This window comes from Drosophila erecta, unplaced genomic scaffold (genome assembly GCF_003286155.1).
Source record: "Drosophila erecta strain 14021-0224.00,06,07 unplaced genomic scaffold, DereRS2 tig00000055-arrow-pilon, whole genome shotgun sequence".
NCBI classification, from domain to species: domain Eukaryota; kingdom Metazoa; phylum Arthropoda; class Insecta; order Diptera; family Drosophilidae; genus Drosophila; species Drosophila erecta.
Genome location: NW_020825200.1, coordinates 3549522 through 3574583, shown reverse-complemented (window position 1 = coordinate 3574583; position 25062 = coordinate 3549522). Strand labels below are relative to the sequence as shown.

The window sequence follows — 25062 nt, the reverse complement described above, 5'->3', positions numbered from 1 at the left end:
CAGGAGCCAAAGGACCGGGAAAATCAGGACGAAGAAAATTCGTTTGGAGTGAAAACGTTAGCCGCCCGAGCGTTTTGTTTGAAGTCTGCTTTGGCATATTTATATATTATATATACGTATACGTATTTTATTGCCGTTTATTGAGCTTTTATGACCGCTTCTTCACGTTTGCGTCTTTTTCTTCTGGTAGAATTCAATTTGAAAATATATTTGCGGTTGACTTTGATTTGATATGGTGCATAAATGGATTGATTCATGTTTGTAGCTGTGAGCTGCGCGTAATTGAATTTTAAGAAGCCATGTTCGATGTTCGTGCGTATCCACCATAATTGAATTTTGTGTTTTTAAAAATGGCTAAGCTGTATAGGAATTTTAATAAGAACAATTTCTGGCAAAGCTACGTTTTATTTAGTTTTTTTGGCATCATTATTCTCGGACTTCTTCTCCTTCTTTTCCTTTTTGGGGGCTTCCTTGCAAGGAGGATTGCATTTGCTTTCCTTGGTCTCCTTCTTGGTCACACCCGGGTTGCACTCCTCATGGACGGGTCGAGGCTCCTGATACCCTGTATCTGGTGAGCACGGTGGGCAGTCGCAATCGGACTTCAAGTCCGTGCAGCAGCTGGGCGGAGTTGGTCCAATGTAAAAAGGATTGAAGCGGCACACCATTCTGAAGGACCGTCAAAGAATATCCGAGATCGGAGACTTACAATTTAATCAAATTAATTTCAGTGAATTTTCCTAAAAATTTTACCAAAAGTGACGTTTTCTGAGACAAAAATAACTCAGGCACTCAAACATCTCAAATTTAGTTAATCCAATTATCATTTCTTTGGCTGAAAGTGTAAAGAAGTCGCCTTCACACACTGTCACTATTCTCGTAGTAATTGCCGACCACAGTGCGCTTCGTCACTATGTACACGTTACAACTTTGGGTAGAAATTCAGATAACGCATGGCAAAAATGTAAATTGACACCTAAAATGAGGATAATTAATTTAGTGTTTGCAAACCAGCACATTTGGATGTTTCAGCCAAACAGAACTGAAACAATTCCTGGGACACATGTTTGTCCATGGGCAATTGTAATTATTTACGAGTCGAAACACCAAATTAGCATTAAATCGAGAGCGGTCGAGACCAAACAAACAAACCGAGTTTGCCAGTAAATATTTGCAGGCGTCTGCCAGCTTATAAAGCTGCAGGCACACAGAGCTTAAAGCTGATTATATGAGTTTGCACAACAAATGCGGAAAACATACAAAGAAATCCAAAAGAAGCCGAGGAAAACCGCAGAAAAATAAACGTTTAATGTCGGCAGGGGCATAAAAAAGAGGACCAGGCCAAAATGGCGGGCGCGCAAAAATGTACCAAAATAAGGAGAAGCAATAAAGCAGAACACATAAGCCGCAACGCCACAAAAAGGACATGCCGATGGGCGGGGCAGCAGATAAAGGACACGCTCACATGCCTTGAAAGTTTTCAATTTTTACGACTTCATTAGAAACGCTTGATGAGAAATAATGATAAGAGCGCGGAAGCGGAAGCGGATGTGAAAGTGGCAGTCGCCGAAGGGTGCAAAGGATGCGGAAGCGCGATGGCTGCCCACAGATGTTGCTGGAAATTACTCAACACCACTACAACTACAGCAGACGCCGCAAGAATCCTGCAAATTTCACACAGGCGGCTTAGAGTTGTGTTAAATTCACTTGGGCTTTGCAGTCTTATCCTTCTAAATGGGAAATATACAAGTGTTGGCATCTACTTATTAATATTATTACATAAGCAAATATGATTTGATTTAATATCATGCCCCAACTCTCTGCATTTCCAAGACATCGTTTGGGCAAATCATGTGCTCCCCTTTAAAGAGTACTCTACATTCCGAAAAGCATGAAAAGATTGGGTCCCAAAAGGAGGGCAGCTCAAGGATGTGAAGCAGCTGGAAAATTGCCCCACTCGCACTCCCATGGCGACGCTCACATTTATGAATGAGTGTCGCTCGAGTGGCCAAATGTGTGAGAGGGCCGAAAAGAAGGGCAAAATGTGTTGACTGTAATGAAAGTTTAAATTGTTTTCCTGCTGAAGGCCTAAGCAAATGTGACAGGGCGGAAAAAGTTGTGGCTTTCTAAGGTCATTTGCCCCCTTCCCTGCGGTATTTAGCGAATAAATTGCATTTTCATGCATATTATAGAGGATTCGAGTCATAAAGTTTATCATAATATTCAAGGCTTTCCTTTTCTATACGTGGGAGTTGTTTGGGTCTGTGAATGGAATGCTTGGAAAGCAGATAACTTATGGCTATGGTTATTGTTCCATTGCGGACTATAATGTGTGGGGCGATTTGTTCTGTGAAATGTGTAAAGAATATTTAATAATGAAATTTTAGAGATGTACATTTGTGGATAGCGCATTGGAAAATATTTATACATTGATGCCTCCTCGGAATTGCATTGTATGTCCAAACACTTTGCTCTAATTCTGTCAAAATCCGCACCACATGTGCAGTTTGCCATCCAGTTAATTACAAGTTTATTCAATTTAAAATCAATACACGGCCTGCGAGTCGAGAGCGTTTTAATCACATAATTACAGGTGATTTCCCAGGAGCGGGTTGAATTCCACGTTCGATGGCGATCTTGTCACTTGGCCATCTGAATGTGAATTGAAATGAATTCGTTTCGAGTGAGCAGCCAGCGTAATTACGCATACGCACGCACACCTAGACAAATACACACACACACACGCACACATGGGCAGTTGGGAAGGACATGAGTTGGGTTCTGGTCACGTTGGCTCATTTTCGCTTAATGTTTTATGCACAACTAAATACAAATGCGCTTTAATGAGCAAAACTCGAACCGGCCATGCGGTTAATTTATTATGCACAGCTCGGTTTCACAGGGGGCGTGGCAGTGGGGCAAGGATAACTAATAATACGGCATTGTCGTGGCATTAAATTGCCAATGCATATGAGCGGGGGGGAGCGGAGGGGGCGCTGCAGATAGACCGCAGCAAGTCAACTCGAATGCATGTAACAATTACCATGCTGCGCTCTCTCTCGCACACGCCCTGCCTCTCTCTCACACACACACACAGTGCAGCAGAGCCATAAAATGCAGGCAGCAAAAAGCGTAAAAAGCGTAAAAAGCGAGACTTGCAACGGCAACAACGTGGCATACTTTTCGGGGCATGTGGCATAGGGCTCGTGCTTAACCGCAGAACAAGGCCAAGCCGCAACTTTTAATACGGCGGGTATTCGAGTGCCATTTGGGCAACTAGCTCAATTGCCGATGAGCAGTGGAAACCCAGGCAACATCGCCAGACTTTCAGTTTCCATTGAAGCACCTGGAAATGTAACTAATTCTAGCGAGGTATTTGCAATCCTCCCAAATCTGTAAAAGTATATCCATCCGTTTAGCTACAATTTACTAATATCAAGTTAACATCGCATGAGTAACGAGATACGAATTTGAAAATTACTCAGCCCCAGGGAAAACTTTACGCAGAAGGGGAAAGCCACAGGGATTTGGCCACTCCCAGCTCACAATGTGTTTTCCCGTCTGGACATTTATCATGCAGGACATACTGGCCATTTGATTAACACCTTTTGGGGGTGTGCGGCATGCAAGGACCGACATAAAATTGCGCAGAATAGTTTAAAACTAAAGCCATAGCCCAACTAGCTGCTGCTCCTGTTGGCACATTTCATTTCGGTGGCATTTTGCCTACCTCGTTGAATGAAACAACAAAAAAGCATAGTTATACTCGAATAGTTATACACATATAGATATTCGCTATGCCACGACTGGCTGATGTGTGCGAGTTTTGCGTGTAAGCGCTGACTAAGCTCTTGCAAGTTGGTTTTTTGTGCGGAACACAAGTGGGCCAGGCATAAGGGGTCTTAAAAGTGGGTGTTGCACCCGTTTTCAGCTGCAACATCTAGCGGGAAAATCGTGTTAAGCCTGCAAGGGAGGAGCAGAAGGAAGTGAGCATCGCGATGTCCGCGCGGCGAGGTGTTTAGTGCCAATGGCACTATGGTAATTTTACTTTTATGCTTCTATTCCGCCGGATTTGAGTATGGAAATAATATGTTGATGATCTGCTGGATAGAATCCAGACAATCTAGTATACCCTTTTAGGTAACGAGCATAGGAAGCCCAAACAATACGTATCCTTGCTAATTGTTCGGAATCTTATCCTTCATTCTAGAATACACATCCCCATTTACCTGCTACCGAATTCCACCAGCTATCCAGACTGCCGCGGCGCACCTTAAATTCATGATGATATCCTACACGGCATGGCAACGTCATGGATATTTAGCCCTCTCAAATTCACAGACCACATACGTGTCATCGCCTCATTAATGACTAACCGAAATCCAGAAGTTTGCCGCTGATAAGAGCGAGCGTGGAAGTTGAGAGGCTTACAGGGACTGACTCGGAACGTAATCCCTTATCTTGACTTGGCTAACAACGGGAAACAAAAGCCGCCATGACAACGAGCCAAATCCTTTCAACTATTCGATGAAAGGCCGTAGCGAAAGGCAAGCCGAAACCACCCACATCACCTCATTACCATCATGAGATCGCAAATTTAATGGCAAACACTTTGTGGCTCATTATTCGCAATGCAAGTCGCTGCTCATTTGCAGCTCGTGTAACTTTTCATTAAACAAAAAGTGAATTCAGGCGCATACTTAAGCTGCTGCATAATGCACATGGACAGCCATTAACGCTAATGACGTCATGAAACTGAATGCACGCCACAGGGTAGCAAGTTCACCACCCGCCGCCCACAAACGGCGGGAAAAGGGCAAGGGGCATCCACAAAATGGGGCACAAACTTAATGCCGGTCTCCACATACTTGCCCTCGGCTGTATGTGCTGAACAGATATTGGAAACTTTCTAACAAAGCCCATCTATTACAATAAACGCTACCTTAGGCGGCGCCACAATCAAGTCGGGTCGGTTGGGATTGTGGGGCAGCTTGCACCCGTGCATCAAATAGAACACACTATAATTAACGGAATTGCGGTTGGATTAACAAAAGTTTAAACTGTATAAAAGCCAACAGACGTTGTAAGTAACAGAGATTGTTGTATAATTTTGTGTCCCATATCTTAAGGTCTAAGGTGATATTTATAGGCATGTTTCTATTGCATGCTTTTAATTTTCCACGGTATTAGACAGCCTGTGTAGACCCAATTTCTTGGGGATTCCCTTTCAGGCCAGGAGTGTGCGTGAGTGTTTCCGTGTCCATTTCTTCCATGCCTGGCTGCTAGTCAACTTTATCAGATTGCCAGCAAATCGCCAGTTTTTGACCAGAGCAGCATATGATTTTAATGACCTGGCCACATGCTCTCAACGGCAACTCGCAATTGCAACATTCTCAAAGGCTAGGAGCCAAGAAGCGAAAAAAGAGGAGAGCGAAAAAAGGATGGGCACAACTAGTGCTGCATAGATTGGCAAAGGGATTCTATTTTGTTGTGCCATTATTGGGTCAACTAAAGCCAGTTCCGAGCGAGGAAATTGTTTTTTCCGTTTTCTGGTCCACGTACGCTGTTTTTGGTATAAAGCGAGTGCAGGGAAAATGTGGCAAAAACACACATACTCGTAGAGTCAGATTCTGACCCCGCTTGGCACGATTTCCATTTCACATGCTGTTAGTGTGCCAAATGGTTCTATATTTTATTTACAGCTCAAAACTTTTCTGAGAGACAATCGCAACACTCGGCCAGCTCCGCGTTGTTTTGGCCAAACGTTTTACGAGCCAGGAATATGGAATCGAATCAATTGCTCGGAAGGGATTGGAAATGTGAAATATGGCGTGGTCCCTGTCAAAACATTTAGAACGGGGAGTAAGGATAGCGATTTCAGCTTGCTGCAAGTGATTTCTGGTACATGCACTTCATTGCCACTCGGCTATCAGATAGTCCAAGGAACTTAATTCGCTCGCGAAGTAACAAAATAAACTCGAGTTGTGTTTTCCGAGGTCGCAGGCTATAAGTTCGCCAGTTCCCTCAGTGAACTCATTTTCGTGCCGCCACATTTTTGGGGCAATTTTCGCCTTGGCGCCCCCCTGCAAACTGCAATTACCAGTTAAACCAACTAAGGCGCACCGACAAGTCGAAAAGGAAGTTACTTCAGCATCCTGCTGCTTGCAAAGTCCTTTTCGTCCTGGGCTACTTACAAAGTTTTGCGCCAAGTTTGTAGTTTGTGTGAATATTTTTGCGGGACTATTTTGGATATTACCGCGTTGACTGCCAGTTGCGTATTTCAATTTTCGCTCGCTTAATTATATTGGCCAAGCTTTCGGATAAGTTTCTACATTACTAAACTACAAATAATTCAATTATATATACAGCTATCCCCAATGCCGAGCGGTTCAGAGCTCAAAAGCCATGCGATTTACTTCTATTTCAGGCCTTCGTTGCGCCGGCAACACTTTTCATTCCCATTATCCCACTTTAGCGTTGTCCTGGCAACAATCAAAAAGGATACTCCATCACAGCCGCCACCGCACCGATGGGCTTATCCGTTTGATGATTTCCATTTAATTCATAAATATTTGATAGCATCCACAATTGAAGCCCTGCATCATTCATTGCCCATCAAAGCGAATGGCCGCTGAAAATGACAGAGAGAATGGAAAGTGGAGTTCCCAAAAGACAAGCAGGCAAAAACAATTGGCAACGTCCTCATCATCATTCTCATCATCGTAGTCGTCATGGCATGCAGGCAAAATAAATTTTAAATTATAATCAATAATGCATGCTGGACTTTCATGGCGGAAATCATGAGTGAAAAAATCACCGATTGCTGCAGTGCTGCGCTGATCAACCCAAATGGCATTGATGGAATCGGAAGTTTCCATGTGGATTTATTTATGAAAGTTACATGTGGCTCAGACATCTGCCGAGTGAATTGCTGTGAAAGAATTTTGCGGTCAGCCAACGTGCGTAAATCAAATGATTGAAAACACATGTCCCCGTAAATGCATTAATTAATGTTTATTAAGAACGGAAGTCGTGCTGTTTTTCGTAGACAACGCCTTTATAGTGACTCATACATACTTTTATGAAATTCAAGTTAAATCCCGCCGGACAAGCGCTGACTTTTTGAGGCCTAGGGCCAGAATGAAAGTACGGACCAGTTGACAACGTGTTGGTCCCCAAATCGAGCCACTCGGCAATTGTGGGGCAAAAAACACAATGCAGAAATGCGCAAAAATAAAAAGGGAGCGAAAAGAAAAGTCACAATAGCGCCACCAACAATTGGAAAACTGCACTGCGTTCCCCTTGTTTCTGTTTCACTTTTGCTGCACTCTGTGGACATTTTTAATTAAACCGCGCGACAATTTGACATCAATATCGAAATTAAGATCTTGTGCAGGCCGTACAACACTTCGCCACAACGGGCGCGGAAAAAAAAGTAATAAAATGAGCAAAAAACGAGCTCCGAAATGAAGGGAAAGTTGCCAGGGCCCAACTCGAATTCTTCAGTGGGTGCGAGGGGGACAACAACTTCCGTCACATGCTGGAAAAGCGGATATCCGGTACAACAAATATTGTTCGAACTTCTGCTGGGGAGATACCGTAGTGAAAGGGTATTGCAGGCATTTCAAATGTATGGAAATGGAACTCATTATTATTTAAAACACGCATTCGTTGCTTAGCAATAAATGATAGTGATACAATAGGAAATTATTCTCAATAAGATAATAATAATACTATGTGCAGCTAGTTCAGAACAAGTCAGAAATTATGTACAACATTCTCCTCGATTTTCGCAGAGCATCACCAACCCACATTTTCGCACAACTTGGGCACATTTCAGTTTTGTTTTGTCGTTTTCAATTTGCTCTCGTCCTGCGTCCTGCGTCCTTCGCTCGCTTATTGCTCCTGTTTATGTGCAAATCGTCGGCTGGGGGCGGAATGTGTGGGTGGGCGTGGCCGTGCCGGATATTGATGTGTTATATGCGATGTTGTGACTGCAATATATCTGCCAAATGACTGTCGATGCCTCGACTTGAACCGAACAGCAGCCGCAACCCGGAAAAAAGGAGATAAAGGTCCTCGCACGAGGCATCGGATGCAGGGGCAATAAAATTCTCGGTTCGCAGGACTCGAGATGGGGAAATAATTGCGGCCCCTGAAAGTGTTGCCATAAAAATGCAAATGCCAAATGCCGCAAAGTTGCGAATGAAATGGTCCCGGGAAACAAATAATAATGAAACCCTTCACAGCGGCAACATAAATCCGATTTGGCATATATAACAAATGACCAAATGAAGAGTTGAAAGGCAAACAAATCGAACAATGGCATAAATAACCCACCATTTTCCAACCAATATCCGTTTCGGGATTTTAAAACATTCACGAGTGCAAATTCGAGGCTGCCACATTTATTTATTTCACTTCGAAGCTTTCAAATCGCCATTGAAAATTCGGAAATATGTTATTTTTCTATGATAAAGTGTCAACAGCTGTCAGCCCATTTAAAAAGTGGTCAAAATCGTCCACTGTGTCGATTACACGTTATGAACTACCGAATTTATCGAATTAAATTTATTAATTTTCAACGAAAGTGTATCTTTTAGCCTTTGTAAGGCGAAATCCGAAATTGTTTGCAAATAATTGTGAATTAATTAATAGAAGAGCTTAGCTCTTCGAAACCTGACGCTAATGGCAAAGTTCTGGGCTTATTTTTCTTTCAGAGAACACCATTATATTTGCCTCACAAGTTTTTCTTTCTAGCTCAACAACTTTGATAACTTTGTGCGTCTTTATCATCATAAACAACAACTCCTTCATCTTTTCATCTAAAGTTATATTGAGTGTGCCGCTCGTTTGTGTAAAGTTCCTAATTAAATGAAGTCACTAGACGTCCCATGGATGGCATATCAACAAAAGGATATGCCTCTATCAAGCAAAGCTTATGAAAACTGTTATAATGTTTTGTAATGGTTGTTCCAAGGCATTAAAATTGTATTTACAAAATGAGCACATTCGGACATCAGTGAAGTAATGGAATACCTCCTTTTAAATGTGAGCCAGATGGTTGAGAAAATGGCGAGAAGGGCGTAAGGATTGCAGTTTGGGGCCTTCATCTGCGTTTTGTTACATAATAGCTAAAAGTTTGCCAAAGCGAAGTTTTTGTATCTCAGCTGCGTTCGTGTATCCGTGTATATATTGCAGCAGTATCTAGTTTTGAATGCAATCAGGACTCGCTGTGTGTGTTTTCTCTCATCTAATTGCAGTTGGAAATTGTTGGGCGGCTTTTAAAGTTTTTAATTGAATTTCGCTTATGGCCCGTCCTGCCTTTAATAGAAAACACTCGTTCAAAAATGTATCGTTTTCATTTTTAAGTTTTCTCTTTGCAGTTTGTTTGGCTTGGCAAATGTGCCAAAAGCGATATAATACAACTTTTCGCTCTTTGTGTGTATCAAATAACAATTACCAGAGCAAATGGCGAAAAAGTACGAATACATTTTCTTCACAAATTGTTCCCCCTTTAGCATATTTATATTTGCTTTATGCCATTTGCCCTCGTCTTCAGTTGTCCTTGAGGAGAGCTTACCGAGGAAATATGAGAAAATTTGCACAAAGCTTTTTGCAATAATGCCCGGGGACTCGAAAAAGACAATCACCTGGTTGTCAACGGTTAAAGGGGGCTTGCAGGTGGGCTGCCGAGGGTTAAGTGTTGTTATCATCTGTTTATTGAAATTTCGTATCAAATGTTCGATTTCTGTCGAAGAGACAGGGCAAAATCCCTATGGAATTGCGGAGGATTCCCATTCAATAGGGCAAACAAAGTGGGAGATTAAATTTAAGGAAGAGGTGTATGTTTAGAAAAGTTTTTTCATTAAATGTCAAGAAACCTGAGCTGTGTTAAGGCAAGGCAAGCTTTTTAAAATATATTTTTAAAACATATGCACACTCCGAACAAGTGTTTAAACAAAGCCGTTGAACTCGCCAATAAAGAATATTCATTTACTATCTTTATTTATTCAATTAGCATTAATATAAAATGGTTTTACGCTGCTTACTTTTAATCATTTCAAGTCAGTCGAAAGATACAAGTGTTACTACTGCTGAATATATAAAATTAACATGAAACTTCCTTCAATTGCTTGCTTAATTTTCGCCATACTTGGCTGTGTTACAGCTTTGAAGAACCGTGGGTACTTTGTACTTACCGTAGTATTTCAATTAACGTCTTTTACTAAATTGTCATTTAGCTGTCTGCGGAATTAAATATCGAGGAGTCGGCCTATGTAAAATGTTAATCACGAAAATAGTTTACATACCCAGTGAAAATAAATGCAAGACAGTGCACATTACTGGATGCTCCGCCGAAGGAACTTTCTTCAAAAGCATAAAGGAATGTGAAGCTGAATGCAAGGAATGTTAAAATAGAAGGGCATTTTCGGAATAAAAAAATGTGTATCAGTCATACTTCAAAATAGAAATAGGAATGTGGAAATCAGTAATATGGCGTAGTGTTTGTATAATGCGATTTGTTCATGTATTAAGATTAATAAATAGTTAAAAAGGGCAAACGTCATAGAGCTAACACCTCGTATAATTGTATTATTTGCGGTTTTTAGGTTCACATTAACAAAAATAGTTGGCCACTAATAGTTGGCCGCTGCATTCACAAGTTTTGCCAAACTTGGTTGTGTTTTAGGGCTAAAGTTAAAGAAAGTTAAAGAACATTTCTAGGATGCATACATTTGAAATGTTTTTCCTAATTGTTGCCATACTTGGCAGTGTTTTAGCTCTAAAAGATCGTGAGTAAATAAAAAAACTATTCCAAGTTAAGGAATAAGGAACGATACTTTAAATGATTGCATTTTTAACTTTTGAAAATTGTTGTGGTATTTCTTTATTTTTTTATATACCTTGTAAATATCTATAGACTTTCAAAACAATTTTGAAATGTTTAAAAAATGTTTAAGTTTATTTTCATTTTATTATTTCTTCCCCAATTTCTTCCGATATTCCAGAAAATGTTGAAATTTCTCGTTTGCACTTCCACTAGCTTGGTAACGGGTATCTGATAGTCGGGGAACTCGCTATAGCATTCTATCTTGATTTCACATCGATTTGAGTTTTAAAGTGACTCCTTGTTATTGTTTTCTAGCAATCAGCGAAAAGGGAGTTAAAGAGTTTTCCAAACTTTGCCTATTTGCTAGAAAGTCTGTTGGCGTACCCCCACCATTCCATACACCCCTTCTAGAGATTTTGTATTCATATTTCGTTTTTTAGAAAACTTATGCCCAGGGCAAAACTAAAGCCATGAAAGCATAATGACAACCCCGACGACAAGTGCGCGTAATGGCTGCAAAAGAACAAAGTTGAGGAGTGGATGAAATGGCAGAAGGACGAAGGACGAAGGACGAAACAGGGTGACATACAGCTGGGCGGACAATTAGCAACGGGGTGCCAAAGTGCAATTCGCGGCATCCAGTTGGGCTAAATAATGCTATTAAATTATAACCCTTTATAATATATATAACATAACTCTTTTGCATTTTGTATATATATTATTTAAATTTCAAAGTACACTTTTGGTAAGCTTAAGCTTGGATTTACAATTTATACAATATATAGGACACTGGTGCAGAGACTTTGTGCACCCGTTTGAAATGGGGACTTCAACAACATTAATTAGATTGAAATGCCTACAAATCATTTTGCAACGGCACCCGAGCGGCAGCATCCGAATTTTGGGGCAAGAAAGCTCGGTAAGCTCACACATTATTCACACGCTTGGAAACGCGCACAATTTCCCGCCATTTCCCAAAATGCAAATTGCGCACAACGCAAACAACACGGAAAAAACAGCGGAATAAAAATCGCTACAAGCCCCAAGCAATTTAAAGCAGTGCCAAGCACGGATAAAGCCATCGAAATCAGTCCGAAAATAGCGCAAAAAAAGGACGAGGTCCGTCCCGAAACAATTACAAAACTATAAGCCTCCAAAGGATTGGCGCCGCAAATAAACAAAAAATGCAAAACCAACACGAAATCCCCCAGAGATGCCCTCACAAATTGCACGTTATCAGCTGTGGGATCGACTTTGATGCTGCCCTGCAATAAGCGCGTCTTAATTGGGTTCTCACACCCGGGAAGGCACACATCCATGTGACACGGAGCAACTTGCTCTCGGATTGGGCCAGCCAAATCTCTGGCCAGCATAATTAAAGAGTGCCATGAGTAATGGCCCTTGGCGAAGAAGCCAGCTCACAGAGCTCGTGGTAATTACAAAATAAGTCCTTTTCCGTGTGGGAACAATGGGAGGACTTACAGGATTCCCCAGGAGCAGATAAGTCGAGTGGTCAGTGCTAGAAGACCCAAAGTAACTTAATTCGCAAATTACAGAATATCGTAGGTGAGTTTGGTGCTTGAGAAGGGAAGTCTTTAAAAGTACGTGTGCTTCATGGCTTTAAATTGTATACAGCGCAATAAAAATGGCCAAGACATTTTCCAGGCCGCAATTAAAGAGCACAATTACTCACAGCTTGATGGTGGCTTGGCTGGTGAAGCGTTTTGAGCAAGGAAAACAGAAGGAAAATAATGCTCCCTCGGCGACTGGGTTTTCCCCCACTGCTTGACACATTCGATAAATAAAAAGGGGAATTTCGCTTTCAGCTCAACACTTTTTGCCCAGAAGCACTTGCACTCCTTGCGCTGAGGCCTCCTTACTGCGAAAGCCACGCTTACAGCCACAGCCCTTTGTTTTTGGCCCTTTTGCTAAGGCGCCGCAAAATGGCTTAATCATGGCTCGTAAATCTTTGATGTTTCATTTGTGCCAAAACGCTAAGCGATTTTTAAAGCGCCCGAGGACTGACTGGGACCATAAATTATGGGATCAGAATGCGGCTATTTGTGCTTGTTACGTTACATAAACGCTACAGCATTCGCATTAAGCTTGGGAAAAGTCCATCTAAAACCTTGCGATTCCCGGATCGAATTCGATTCAATTTGGCACAAAACAAAAAATGAAAATGCACAAGTTTTAGTTGATTTCATCTCCCCTTTGGCAAAGGCCAAAAAAGCGCAAGGCAAGCTGAGCCAAAGGAAAGCATATCGGAGTGGAAAATGCTGCATAGAGCAGCAAATATCTAGAATAAATTGAATATAAATACGAAATCAAATCGAATTCTATTCGACTTGCAGTCTACTCACTCTCCTTCGTCCTGTGATTCGCCATAGTTGATTGAAAAGGATTATGGCAAGTGGTTTTTACCCAACTTCCACCAACTCCACGCCCGAGCTGCCGACTTGTGGTAATTCCGATCTTTAGTAATTGGCCCTGCGGGAAAAACTGGAAAACAACATCAGCCAGCTGCCAATTCGCTGGCGAAAGTGCTTCGCATTTCAGCTGCAGTCTCTGTTTCAGCAGCAGGAGCACTTCAAGTGCATTCCAATTAAGTGCGCTGTGCAACAGTAAATGCCTTCTATCGCCACTAATTTTCCCGCTTTTCTCGCACTTTTCCCGGCTGCCCTGCCGACCACCTGCAAGTGTCGCTATTGCAATTCGGGCTTTTTGGCTAGGCTTTTGGTCAGCTTAATTCCGACTCCCATAATCGGTTTACTAGGCCAACAGGACTGGCTGTAATGGGATTTAGCAGCATTTGCCAGCGAGAATGTGTAGCAAGTATATTTACGCAACCTCTGAGGTGTTTGTGCCAGCCAATTTATATTAGCAGTTTCGTAATATTAAGTATACGACATGTTGGACTTGTCCTTTATGTAACTCAAGCTACCGCTCTTGAAAGTAATGCACATGTCCTTCTTATCACAACCACGGCTCCACTCGGGTTGACCTCCAGCGAGTGGAGGCCTTTCTGGGCCCGTCCGAAAATGGTTGGCCTGGTTCGTCCTTTCAGCCTCGACCGGCTGTCAAACGCACTTGGAGGTCCGCTTGGAAGGCCGCCAGTTGTTTGCTTTTTCCAACAGAGCCGTAAAGTTACGCAATCGGAGAAAACTCCGGGCACAAAGTTACAATTGCAGACGGCGACTGTGCGGATGTGGATGCAGTGGACCGAAGTTGGCCAACTCTTTGACTGATTAGATGGCCATCGAGGGGACAGTTAAAAGTTTAAGCTTGTACCCATGGCAAAAACAATGAAAAATGCATGCAAGTGCACTTTGATTTGTTGCTGTTCGAAGCGAGCTATTTCGCAAAACTCGCCAATAAAGTTGAGAGCAAAAATGCGGTTACTCGCGCCATTCTTCGTTTTACCTGCAAAACCACCGGAATATTTGAAAAATTCGATTTGCGACATCGACTTTTTTCGTTTAACGAAATCCAATAAAGTTTACGTGCGGGATCAGGCATTTGTTGGGAGAGTTTTTATCGTTTTTATAAACGAATTAAAAGAAACAAGTTTATTACTCAAATTGATGGTTACTACTATAGCATACTTTTAGACACCTAACGAGAAGAGTTGTCACCTGCCATATGCACATCTTGGACGCAGAAAACAGTGTTGCCACCCAAAAGTAATACTCAACTTTATAGTAACCATTCAAAATATAAGTAGAACAACAATGCAAACAATTTATGCCCACACGTAAAAGTGTATGTAAAACCGTAAAGCAGAAACAACGAAAACGGCTGTAAAAGCCAGTCAGTAGTAAAAAGTAGTTTATTTAAGTAGCAAAGCGCGAAAAATTTGTTTTTCTTTTAGGAAGAGAGGTCGTAAATGATCCCATCTTCATGCACCGTGTATTTGCATGTGTGTGAGTGTGTCAGCTTTTCGCTGCTGTTTGCTTATTTAAGTCGTTTGCAATTTCTGCACTTTTCTTTGCACAGTCGACGCATAAAAAATAACACACAAATGCAGCATCACACACAGTGAGAAATTTCAGAATATCTTTCTCAAATAAAATACCAAATTTCAGCAAATACGTACTCTCAAAGTTTTGATGTAATTCTGGCCTTGAATGACATTCAGCTTGCATTGCTTACTTTTCCCTCAGTGTACGTGAGCTCTGTGTTTGTTCATATGAATTCCCTTTATAACTGAGTAACTTCGCCTGCAACTTTCGCAATTACCAAACTCACACACACGCATGCACGCAGACACATGTTAAATTGTACTATTTAATTTGGTTACAACAAGATGGCGGACGAGCCTTTAACGGCTGACAGTTCGGATCAAGATGGCTGCCGTTTCACTTCCTTCTTTCTCCACTGCCACTTCCGGTGTGTGTGTGAGTGTGTGTTGTCAATCTGGAAAAGGGAAGTGGGTGGGGAAAGCGGATGGAAGCACGAGCAGGTTGGCCCCTGGCGAATTGTCCCCACTAAAATGCTATTTTTCACTCTATTCGAGCGGAAGTTGAGCGACAGCCGCGCGCCCAAAAAAGCGGCGACTGTTGAGCATCAAGCAGCTCAACAGCGGTGGGAAAGGGGAGAAAGGGGAGAAAGTGGAGAAAGCATGGGGAGGATGCATCCACTGCGGAACCAAAGGCAACCGGATGTTTAGCATGCACTCGCACAAAAGCCGGTCGCAAATATCACGTATACGCCGAGTGCGCAGCGCTGCAACTTTATTGTGCAGTTGAATATTATAAAAAAAATGTAAGGTGAGAGATATTTGACTCCAACGAAGCACATTCTCAAGGTTAAGCCTAAGCTATTACCTATTTATTTGCGCAAGAGAAGCGCATTTTCCCCAGTATAGCAATGCACGCCCACAACATCGCTGAAAACAAGGACTACACAGTGCACGCTCACACACACACACACACAAGTTGTTGTTGCAGTAGAAAGGATCACAAAAATGGGGAGCCAGGACGAAGAAAAGGAAGTCCAAACGCCGTCGAGGCGACAACAATTGTGCATTTGAATGCCGCTCTGGGACTCAGCATATTTCGCCGTGGGCTTCTGCCAGGCATCCGAAAAAGTTCGAAAACAAAACTATACCAAAACAGGGCAAAAAAGACCTAAGAAAGCAGATGCACACATAAAAATGTCAACACATTCAGATCCGCTCAAGGGACTGCAGTGGTTTTCGAGTTTTCCGGGTTCGCTGCTGCCAAAAATGGTGGAAAATGTGGCCTTAAATCGAGAATATTTTACATAAACGCTGAATTGGAAGAACAATTGAATCTTTTTGGGCGGATTTCATATAAGCTTTTGCAGCCGAATGCCAGCGCGAACTCCATAAATAATAAATTAAAAGGTAATATGCTTTCGCCCACTTTAATTGCTCTTTCCCACAAGTGTTGCCACCTCGAATAACCTGTGCTTACATTGTTCGGCTCGTTTTCGGACACTTTGTGGCCTAATTAATAAGGAAAGCACCTGACCAGGTCCTTGGGACGAGGCCCTCAGGACACGCACGTAGAGCACATAAACAAATTGCAAAAGTTATTAAAAGCAAACACTATGGAGGTGGAACAAAAGCAAAAACTACGCACACGCGCACTTTTTATGGCCAACCATTTGGATGGAAATAAAACGAAGGGCCAAGGAGGCAGGACCCACATTTTGGCCAGCGGCCAAAACACACATCAATGGGATGTAATCTGTTGAAGCCACGGGAGCAGCGGGCAACTGAAAAGGTTAAGAGGAAGTGTGTTTGGAAATGTCATTTAAGGCGAGGCAACATTTTTATATTAAAGCCACACATAATAGAGTGGAAATAAAAACAGTGTATCTAAAACATTCAAACTGAACTGATTTGAAATAGGCAAACTCAACTCCACTCTGGCTAAATTCCACAGCAACCGACTATTCCCAAAATTGGAAGCCTGCCTCAGTGAGGAGCTGCATCCCAAATGAAAAGCCCCAAGGTGGAAGAAGAAGCTGCATGCAGCACACATTTCAGATGCGTTCGCATCCGCCGCTCCTGAATTTCCCACAGCTCCAGCTTCACTACCCCCACCACCACCCCTCCTAATGCCTGAAGCCTGCCAAGTCATGTTTGCATGACGAAGTTTTCCTCAAACCATTTGGGCTAATATTTTAAGTTGGGCCAAACTGGCAGTGATTTGTAACCTTTGATGACGCGGCGGGTTAAGCGCACAGCTGGGTATCCAGGGGTTAAGGGAGTTGAGCAGCTGAGCAGCTGAGCAGCCAGGGAGCCGCAGTTGGTAGTCGGAAATTAGCGCTAATCTTTGTAATTCCAACAGTATTAAGGATGGCTCTCAAGTGGCTAAAAGTGGGGAAAGAGCCGGAATAATTGTTAAAGTGGCTGAGCTGCCAATTCCAGTCGCTTAAAGCTCATCAATCCTTGCTCGACCTCAAGTTCATTTAAGAAAACGGCTCTTCTCCATCACTATAACAAATCTTTAAAAAATAAATATTTTTTTCCTTTAACGTCTTACTATTTGAAATTATACGAATTATAAAGGTAAATGTCGAGACTAGTAGTTCCATTGTTACTGAAATCGGAGCAGCAGTATGAGCATAACTCACAGATCTGTTTTCCAATCGCCTTATGTTGCTTTCCCTCGATGAAAAACCGAACGAGGCATATTGTACGCTGCCAGCCCTGTTTTCCCATTTTCCTGCCGATTGTCCTCGTGCACAAGGGCCACACAGCAGAGTCCTAACTCCTGATCCCGATCCCATCTCCTCCTGGTCACTTCTGCAGCAACAATGCGTTTGGCTCAGGGACGTTTAACTCTTTGGTTATTCGTTTTAAAACGAGGGGTATCCGCAAGCAGCACAGGGTATGATGAACTAGATGTGGGCTCAGGATAAATGTGAATCATAAAAGCATCTCAAGCTAAACATGGTTTAATATTATCTAACCGCATTTAATTGTCTACATAAACCTATACAAACCTCCTGAAGAAACAAGCCAACCCAAAAAGCTGGGGTAGCAACCAAAACTTGTTGGTATTCATTATTTGGGCCTGTGTGGCTGTTCAGGAACCAGTCCTTGTCAGGAATAAAGGATGCTGGGGTGGGCTGTCTGGGTGTTTTGTGGCGTCATCTGGTTAAACACACAACTGGTGAATGGAGTCGCAAAACAGAAGGAAAACATTGTGCAACCCGAAGAGCCAGCAGCGGAGAGCCCTAAAAGCCACTCGCATATTTTCACCCAAGTTAATTTGGGAGTGGGTAAATCTTGCGACTGCCGGACGTGATGGAAAGCCCGGAAAGTTGGCTGGACTCTGGTCAATGTCGCACACAAAGTTGCCAAGTTGAACTCCGCCCTAGTCGGTCGACTTCTGGCCAAGAAAACACGAAAGTTGATCAAGAACTAAGTTTACCTCGATGAGGTGCTGCAACAAACAATTTGTTGCCACCCCAAGGAACACTTGAAAAAAGGGCGCAAATAATTGAGTTAATTCACTTAACGCATAAAAAAGTGTTGATTCAATGCAAATAATATAAGCATATAAAATAATATTCGAAATAATCTTTAGTTTGTTGCTTGGGTTAGATATATGGGTAAACGTGGATATTTTCCAGTGCCTTTGATCACAATAATCCCATAGACAACAACTAATTTTCACCCAGCACACGTCAAAGTTGCTCCATCAGCGTTTTCTGTTTCCTGGCGAGCGGCTCCAAGTTTTTGCGGCAACTTTGTGCCTGCTATGCAGTGCAGGCTGCAGTTTGAGAGCCACTTTGCGACTCCTTTTGGTCCTGCGAGGCTTCCTTTCCATCTTTTGCTCCACGCTCGACTTCCAGGAGCCAAGCTCGAACTTTCGCAAATTCCTTGTAAGAAGTCGAGGTGGGCATGGCCTTTTACGTAATTAGTTGGGGCGAGTTGAGCAAATTAAACGGAGGAGAGCAGCATAGGGATATTGGCGGTACATCAGGGTATCGCCTGTACAAATCGAAAGAGTCTACTACACACTATTGCTGGAAAATTATTTCCACACCATTCACTAGCTAATTAATCAGAGAACGCTCAGATCTCCCTTGTAGCTGCTTCTGTCAGAGGTCAGAAGCAGCGGAATCTCGGTTGGAAACTTGTCAGTCCCGCTGCCGGCCACATTTGCCAGTTGGCCAAGTTGAAAGGTCCACCCAGCCAAGCGCCCACTCCATCCAACTCATCATGGCTATGGCACCAGCGCCCTTCAATCATGTTTTGGACCTTGTTCGAACGCCTGCCAACAGCTCACCCGCAAATTTCATTCAATTTGCAAAAACACAAAACCGACACCGAACCGATACCGATACCGAAACTGAAACTGAACCCCATTTTTGAAATCAGGAATGTGGGCGTGGGCAGGGTCAAATTGATGAACACGACCGAAGTTGCTCGCTCGCTGCTACATTTTGTGCTGAAACAATGGAGAGGGCACACATTTTCATGTTTTTCAGAAGTCCTCAATCAAAATGCGTCGGCAAAGTTTTAATGCATGCGCTGCCTACCCGGTGTTTCTCTAAATATACGAAGAAAATGTAAAAAAAAAATATAATAAACTATGCTGGATGAAGTTTTTAAGTGACGAAATGAAGGGGCGTGGCAAGCTGGCGTCTGCCGCACGGTTTGATAAATGATGTGTCGAAAATAAATGATTATGCTTTCAGGGGACTCCCCGCAAAAGTTTTTCCTGGTTTTACATTTTGCCACTTTTCTGCTTTCCTCTGCTTGCCACAATTTCGCCCTGTTTTAAGCTGTTTTCTCCGCAAAACTTGATGTACTATAAGTTCATCTATTTGCATGCCTCATTTGCCATATTGATTTTGTTTATTTTTTCTCTTTAGCTTTTCCTCGCTTCTCACTTTTGTACTTTTTGCTCGTGTAAATGGGGAAGAACATTTGTTACCATTAAACTCGGCTTAAGATTTACATTTTTGTTTTTGGTAATTTGGGGATGAAAAGTTAGGATTAAATGATGTGAAGTACATTCGCCGGAAAAGTGCTCCACGAAGTATTTTAAAGATGAAACTTTAATACCCAGCAAAACAAATTGCGGTTGTACTTGTGTAAACAGTTTTTACTGGACCATTGGCCAACGCTATTAATAAGAATTTTTAACACAGGTTAGATCATCGCCATTCTCCTCCGCTCCGTAGTCTACTCCTTGCTGGGCTTATCCCCCGATCCTTCGGCTGCCGCCACCAGAGAAGCCGACGATGTTGATGGACGCAGTACCACGCTGTTGTCGCTGCTCTCACTGCTCGAGTCGCCCACATTCAGATCGCTGCTGAGAGATTCGGCGGGCGGAGGAGGAGCTGCGGCAACTGGCACTGGGGGCACCAAGTTTGGAGTGCCAATGCAGATGCGTTTGGAGGGCGGCGGAGCCACATGACCCAGTCGGGCGTTGGAGAGAGTTGTGCCAGGGGAGACGGGCTCGAATGCCATTAGTTCTCCGAAGTAAACGTGCTGGATCACGGGAAACTTTGAGAGGATCTGTGAATAATTCATAGTAGTTAAGTTTACTGAAAATGAAGAAAGAAAATGCCTGCTTACCTCCTTTTGGTACATTTTAACCAGACCCGCGTTGATCTTAGCCCACGAGGGCACATCTGTGATGCTCCACAGCTGGTTGGAGTGCTCACCAAAGTGTCCAGTCTTGACCTTGCAGATGTAGTCGATGCAGCTAATGAACATGAACTGATCCTTGTACTCGGTGATGATCTGCTCGTCCACGAACTTTGAGGGATCAAAGGGGCCCTTAACTGAAAGGGATCGATTCAAAGAGAAAACCTCGGAGGGATCCCATTTCATTGCTTACCCGCCAGCTGTGCGCTGCCCCAGATGAAGGGCACGAACTGGAAGTCGTCTAGAGACCAGACGCCTTGGCTCCCAGCAGGTTCCATGTTGTAGGTGCGCTGCAGCTGCCTGGCGAACACAAGGTACCGATTGAACAGTCTCAGTGCAGCACTCACGATGTCCTGCTCCTGCAGGATCTCGGCCTTGAACAGGGAGCACAGGAAGAAGAGGAAGGACAGCTCGTGCCCGGTTCCGTAGTCGATCCTGGTGGCATTGCCGAAGGACTCCATGAGATACTGCTCCAGCTCGACTTGGTATCGCTTCTTGGCATCTGGCAGCAACTGCTCTAGGAGTTCGGGTAACTGCTCCCGCATTTCCTGCGCCCAATCCCTGTAGGCCTTGTTCCCGAACCGCTGAGGCTGCTCCAACGGAGGATGTTGCTCCACCAACTTCTCCAGTGCATCAAAGAGCCGCAGCAGCTTCTTAAGCACCTCCGACTCGAACATCTCGTCTGTGGTTTTAATGCCTTGAATGGCCGAACTGGTGCCATTTATGTATCCAATCAAATCGTGGAAGGCGCGGGATCTTTGCCAAACGCCCATGTCGCCCAGATTTTGCACCCTCTTCGCAATTGCCGGCAGTTTGCCTACAATGTAAGTGGTTAAATAGGGGTCGCATCTTTAGGAATTCATCAAGCCCACCTGCTGCTTGGTTAATGGCACTCGCCATTGTCGTAGTATCGTTATTTAACTTCAATTTAAAGCTATTTTGATCGGGAGTTACGTTTTGTTTGTTATTTTTGGTGCATCTTCTTCATTTTCTACGCGAGCGCAATAGTGACATCACTAAGTATGACCGTTGCCGTCAGCCGCCAATACACAAAGTGATTCGGTTGTTCACACTGTGCAGCTGCAAATATTTAATATAATTAAATCAATCGTAGCTTATATTTATAGGTAGCATATCACATACTTTGGGGCTGATAAAGAACCCATTTCCATTGGGCAGTTCAATATGAAACCCATTACAATACAATTACATGGCTTATGAAGCTGCTGCAAGCAAAGATGCTGCCTAGTGGAAATACACCAACGGGAAGGGCCTATTGTATTAGTGCCCATCTCTATTCGATAGATAACAACAAACTCCGCCTACGCCGGCGAAATTCTGCGACACCGCCACGAAAACTGAAGAAACTCAAATAACTTAAAGTACATACAAATTAAATTATTAGCTAATCATGTTCGAGACACTGTACAACCTGCCCTTCCACATCCTGGTGCCGCCGAACATCAAGGTGCGCAGATTCAGCATTCCAATGCCCTCACCGATGGCCGTTTTCAGTGTGATTTTGTTTTCCTATTTTCTGGTGACAGGCGGTGAGTTATAAACTGGATATTGCCTATTAAATTGGTTGAACAGAGTGCTTACTCGCCCGCAGGTATTATTTACGACGTGATTGTGGAGCCGCCAAGCCTGGGAGCCACCGTGGACGAGCACGGACACTCGCGTCCGGTGGCTTTTATGCCCTACCGGGTGAATGGGCAGTACATCATGGAGGGTCTGGCCAGCAGCTTCCTGTTCACCGTCGGCGGCCTGGGATTCATCATCATGGACCAAACCCACACGCCGGGAAAGACAAACCTCAACCGCCTGCTGCTCACCGCCATGGGATTCATTTTCATCCTGGTCTCCTTCTTCACCACCTGGCTGTTCATGCGCATGAAGTTGCCCAGCTACCTGCAGCCCTAGAATCTCTACTGGAAACTGCTTGACCGACACTCTCTTAGTATTCTCCTACAGTCGAATATCTATAAACCGAACTGCATTCGCAAGAAATTCTAGTTTAGAAGGCTTGAAGCTGTGGAATACCGATCAAAGGCATTCCACAAATTTGTATTTCTATTTAAAATGTTGTCTACTAGTTGTAAACATCAGAATGACTGCCTGGTTTGCATCAGATTCAGTTAAGTACACTATAAAATGTCTATTCCAATGCTGTCGCATAAATAATGCAATTGTACAACCAATCAAATTAACAATTATTTTTTGTTTCGCGGTTCGCCGAATTGAGAATGTGGAACCGAGGAAACCAAACTTGTTGGCGTCCCATGGCTCTCAGTTTCCGTCGTGCTGTTGGATCGTGCAGTACGCTAGTTCGTCGGCAGCGTGAATAACCATTTCCTTCGCCTATAAATTTAGAATCTATTTTTACCTATAAATATAAAGTACATGCATGTGTATACGTGGGCCCTAAGTTGATACTGGGCAAATAGTTACCGAGGAACGTTAGGAATACTCAAAGGAAGCAGGAAAACAGCCAGCAGCATTGCACCTCTCACCAAGTGATGTAACCACGAGCAACACAAATCCATCCTCTGCGTTCTCCTCCCAGCGGCTTCTGCGTCGTATTCTGTTTACTTCTGGGCCGAAACCAAAACAGAGACATGTCTAAAAAGTGCACCGTGCGTTCGCTGAGCGACAGCGCTTTGGCGGAGCTGGCCAATCTCTTGGTGTCCACCATTAGCTACACGCAGTATGCCCCGGACGTGCAGCTGGACATCAACATCGTGATGGTGGAGCTGAACGAGTACCTGGCCCAGTTGGGCGCCACGCCCAACATATACCAGGACTTGCTCAGGGTGATCCTCAGCTCGGATTATCTGGACGCCAACATGCGGTTCACCTGCCTGCAGATGCTGCTCAACTGCGGCGTTACTTTCCTGATGACCGAGGTGTTTCCCTTCAGCTACTACGAGAAGATCCTGCAGGTAATCAAAGAAATCGCTCTTTAGCAGCCTCCGTTGAATGGAATTCCACTCTCCAGGTGATTGCTGCCCAAGGCGCTGGACTGAGGGTGCTAAATATCAAGGGAATCTGGGTCAAGGAGGAGCACATGCACTACATGTACGACATAGTCAGGAAGTGCAAGCAGCTGGTCAAGTTGTATGTGCCCTATATCGCCAACGATCGACTGCTGGAGGAGATCGGCAAGTGTTGCACCCGACTGCAGATCCTGGACATTTCCGGCGAGACTGACATCACGGAAATCGGCATCGATCTGTTGGCCAAGGGCGTGTGCTCACAATCACTGACCGTTGTGGATGTGGGCATGCCGGGAGAGGAGAACATCTGCTACTCGGACATTGCCCTGATCCTGGAGCACTGTCCCCAGGTGGAGACGCTCTCCACTTACTCCTTTGTCGGCGCCTCCCTGAAGTTCATCCACGACAATGTCGACGATCGGTTCAAGTGCCGCCTGAAGTACATCCACGATACGGGCACGGATGAAGCCACCTTGCAGGTGATCATGCAGACGTGCCCCAAGCTGGAGACCCTCTATCTGGACTCGCCCAAGACGGGCAGCCTGAGGGCTCTGCACACGCGCCATTTGCGGAAATTGAAGATCTACAAATTTGCGGTGGCCGAGTTACTGCCCCTGCTGGAGCGTCCGATTGGCAGAAACCTGCGGCATCTCACCATGATCAAGGGCCTGGGTAACCTCGAGCTGGGCAAGCTCGCTCGCCTGTGTCCCTCGCTCATCGATCTCGACTGCTACATGATCGACAGTCTGTCCTACGCAGCCGGACACGCCAAGTTCCAGCAGCTGGAGGGCCTGGAGATTCTGAGCAGCGCCATACTGACCAGCTCCTTGAAGGCCTTCCTGTGCAGCTCCACCGATCTGAAGAGACTGGCAGTGGACACGGTGGAGTTTACCGATGAGGATATTATGAGGTAACCATATAAGGCACTCACTTCTTTCTATATAATCACTATAATCAATATATTTTTCAGCATGTTTATGCAGCATGACTTCAAGGTGTTGGAGGATGTGTGGTTCACTCTGGCCCCGGAGCTAACAGTGCAGTCTGTGGAGGTAGATGGCTGGTTATAATTCATTTGAATACTTTGCTAATGTGATCTACTGCCAGATACTAATGGACAGTTGCCCGGAACTGCAGTCGGTGGGTCAACTGAACGGCTGGTCCTTAACTCCTGATGACTTGGCGCTGATTCGTGGACTCCTCAAGAGCGGCAATTCGAGCATTGTACTGACACCAAACGGTTTTCTAGCTTGAGTATTATTAAGATTTTATTTTGCATTGGCTTTGTTTTGGCTTCTGATTTACGTTTGTGTCTTACTATTAACTTTACTGATAATGTGTATTTGTTTCTCTTTGCAGCGCCTTCAGTAGGCTTCGCGTTGTCTCTTTCCCGCCAGGTGGAGCAAACTTTGTTGTGAGCCAATCAAGTGTTGTGTATTCTAATCTGCTTGTGATATTATTAAAATAAAGTTGCTTAAAATAACGTTTTTTCCGTTTTCGAAAGAAAATTTAAAATTAACGCCAAAGAGATGACCTGCCAGTGTTGGAAAACATATGTAATTCATTATTATACGGTCACACTATACAAAATGCAA

At 43.8% G+C, this 25062-nt stretch overlaps 5 protein-coding genes and 1 long non-coding RNA gene across 7 annotated transcripts; 4 read left to right on the top strand and 2 right to left on the bottom strand.

Moving 5' to 3' along the window:
• Nucleotides 1-115: 115 nt before the first annotated feature.
• On the bottom strand, nt 116-781 carry LOC6542725. The gene has a single exon (XM_001968519.3). It carries the CDS (start codon nt 663-665, stop codon nt 405-407), a length of 261 nt encoding a protein of 86 aa, XP_001968555.1. The 5' UTR covers nt 666-781; the 3' UTR covers nt 116-404.
• A 9228-nt stretch (nt 782-10009) lies between these two features.
• Nucleotides 10010-10466, top strand: LOC26526107 (trypsin inhibitor). The gene is made up of 2 exons (XM_015159963.2): nt 10010-10180; nt 10242-10466. Exons 1-2 carry the CDS (start codon nt 10114-10116, stop codon nt 10412-10414), a joined length of 240 nt encoding a protein of 79 aa, XP_015015449.1. The 5' UTR covers nt 10010-10113; the 3' UTR covers nt 10415-10466.
• A 172-nt stretch (nt 10467-10638) lies between these two features.
• LOC113564107 lies at nt 10639-11531 on the top strand. The gene is made up of 2 exons (XR_003407795.1): nt 10639-10793; nt 11272-11531. It is a non-coding gene; the product is annotated as an uncharacterized LOC113564107 (long non-coding RNA).
• Nucleotides 11532-19902: 8371 nt separating this feature from the next.
• LOC6542846 (serine/threonine-protein phosphatase 2A activator) lies at nt 19903-21526 on the bottom strand. Its single transcript, XM_001968518.3, has 4 exons — nt 21344-21526; nt 20665-21288; nt 20400-20608; nt 19903-20339 (listed from the first exon to the last, which is right to left on the bottom strand). The coding sequence occupies exons 1-4, from the start codon at nt 21369-21371 to the stop codon at nt 20004-20006; spliced, it is 1197 nt and encodes a 398-aa protein (XP_001968554.1). The 5' UTR covers nt 21372-21526; the 3' UTR covers nt 19903-20003.
• Nucleotides 21527-21726: 200 nt separating this feature from the next.
• LOC6542632 (putative oligosaccharyltransferase complex subunit CG9662) lies at nt 21727-22677 on the top strand. Its single transcript, XM_001968517.3, has 2 exons — nt 21727-22021; nt 22084-22677. The coding sequence occupies exons 1-2, from the start codon at nt 21883-21885 to the stop codon at nt 22392-22394; spliced, it is 450 nt and encodes a 149-aa protein (XP_001968553.1). The 5' UTR covers nt 21727-21882; the 3' UTR covers nt 22395-22677.
• LOC6542956 lies at nt 22676-25001 on the top strand. Of its 2 annotated transcripts, none has more exons than XM_015159665.2 (5): nt 22676-23413; nt 23470-24377; nt 24438-24519; nt 24575-24691; nt 24827-24999. In XM_015159665.2, exons 1-5 carry the CDS (start codon nt 23090-23092, stop codon nt 24836-24838), a joined length of 1443 nt encoding a protein of 480 aa, XP_015015151.1. In that variant the 5' UTR covers nt 22676-23089; the 3' UTR covers nt 24839-24999. The 2 variants fall into 2 exon arrangements, with proteins under 2 accessions (XP_015015151.1, XP_001968552.1); XM_001968516.3 differs by having other exon boundaries at nt 22998-23413; nt 24575-24721; nt 24827-25001.
• Nucleotides 25002-25062: the final 61 nt, after the last annotated feature.

Coding starts and splice junctions, on each gene's coding strand:
- LOC6542725 (XM_001968519.3), bottom strand. CDS start 665: ATGGTGTGCCGCTTCAATCCTTTTTACATTGGACCAACTCCGCCCAGC.
- LOC26526107 (XM_015159963.2), top strand. CDS start 10,114: ATGAAACTTCCTTCAATTGCTTGCTTAATTTTCGCCATACTTGGCTGT. Junction 10,181..10,241: donor TGTTACAGCTTTGAAGAACC/GTGGGTACTTTG, acceptor ATTGTCATTTAG/CTGTCTGCGGAATTAAATAT.
- LOC6542846 (XM_001968518.3), bottom strand. CDS start 21,371: ATGGCGAGTGCCATTAACCAAGCAGCAG. Junction 21,289..21,343: donor TGCCATTAACCAAGCAGCAG/GTGGGCTTGATG, acceptor CTTACATTGTAG/GCAAACTGCCGGCAATTGCG. Junction 20,340..20,399: donor TTAAAATGTACCAAAAGGAG/GTAAGCAGGCAT, acceptor AATTATTCACAG/ATCCTCTCAAAGTTTCCCGT.
- LOC6542632 (XM_001968517.3), top strand. CDS start 21,883: ATGTTCGAGACACTGTACAACCTGCCCTTCCACATCCTGGTGCCGCCG. Junction 22,022..22,083: donor CTATTTTCTGGTGACAGGCG/GTGAGTTATAAA, acceptor ACTCGCCCGCAG/GTATTATTTACGACGTGATT.
- LOC6542956 (XM_001968516.3), top strand. CDS start 23,090: ATGTCTAAAAAGTGCACCGTGCGTTCGCTGAGCGACAGCGCTTTGGCG. Junction 23,414..23,469: donor ACTACGAGAAGATCCTGCAG/GTAATCAAAGAA, acceptor TCCACTCTCCAG/GTGATTGCTGCCCAAGGCGC. Junction 24,520..24,574: donor TAACAGTGCAGTCTGTGGAG/GTAGATGGCTGG, acceptor ATCTACTGCCAG/ATACTAATGGACAGTTGCCC.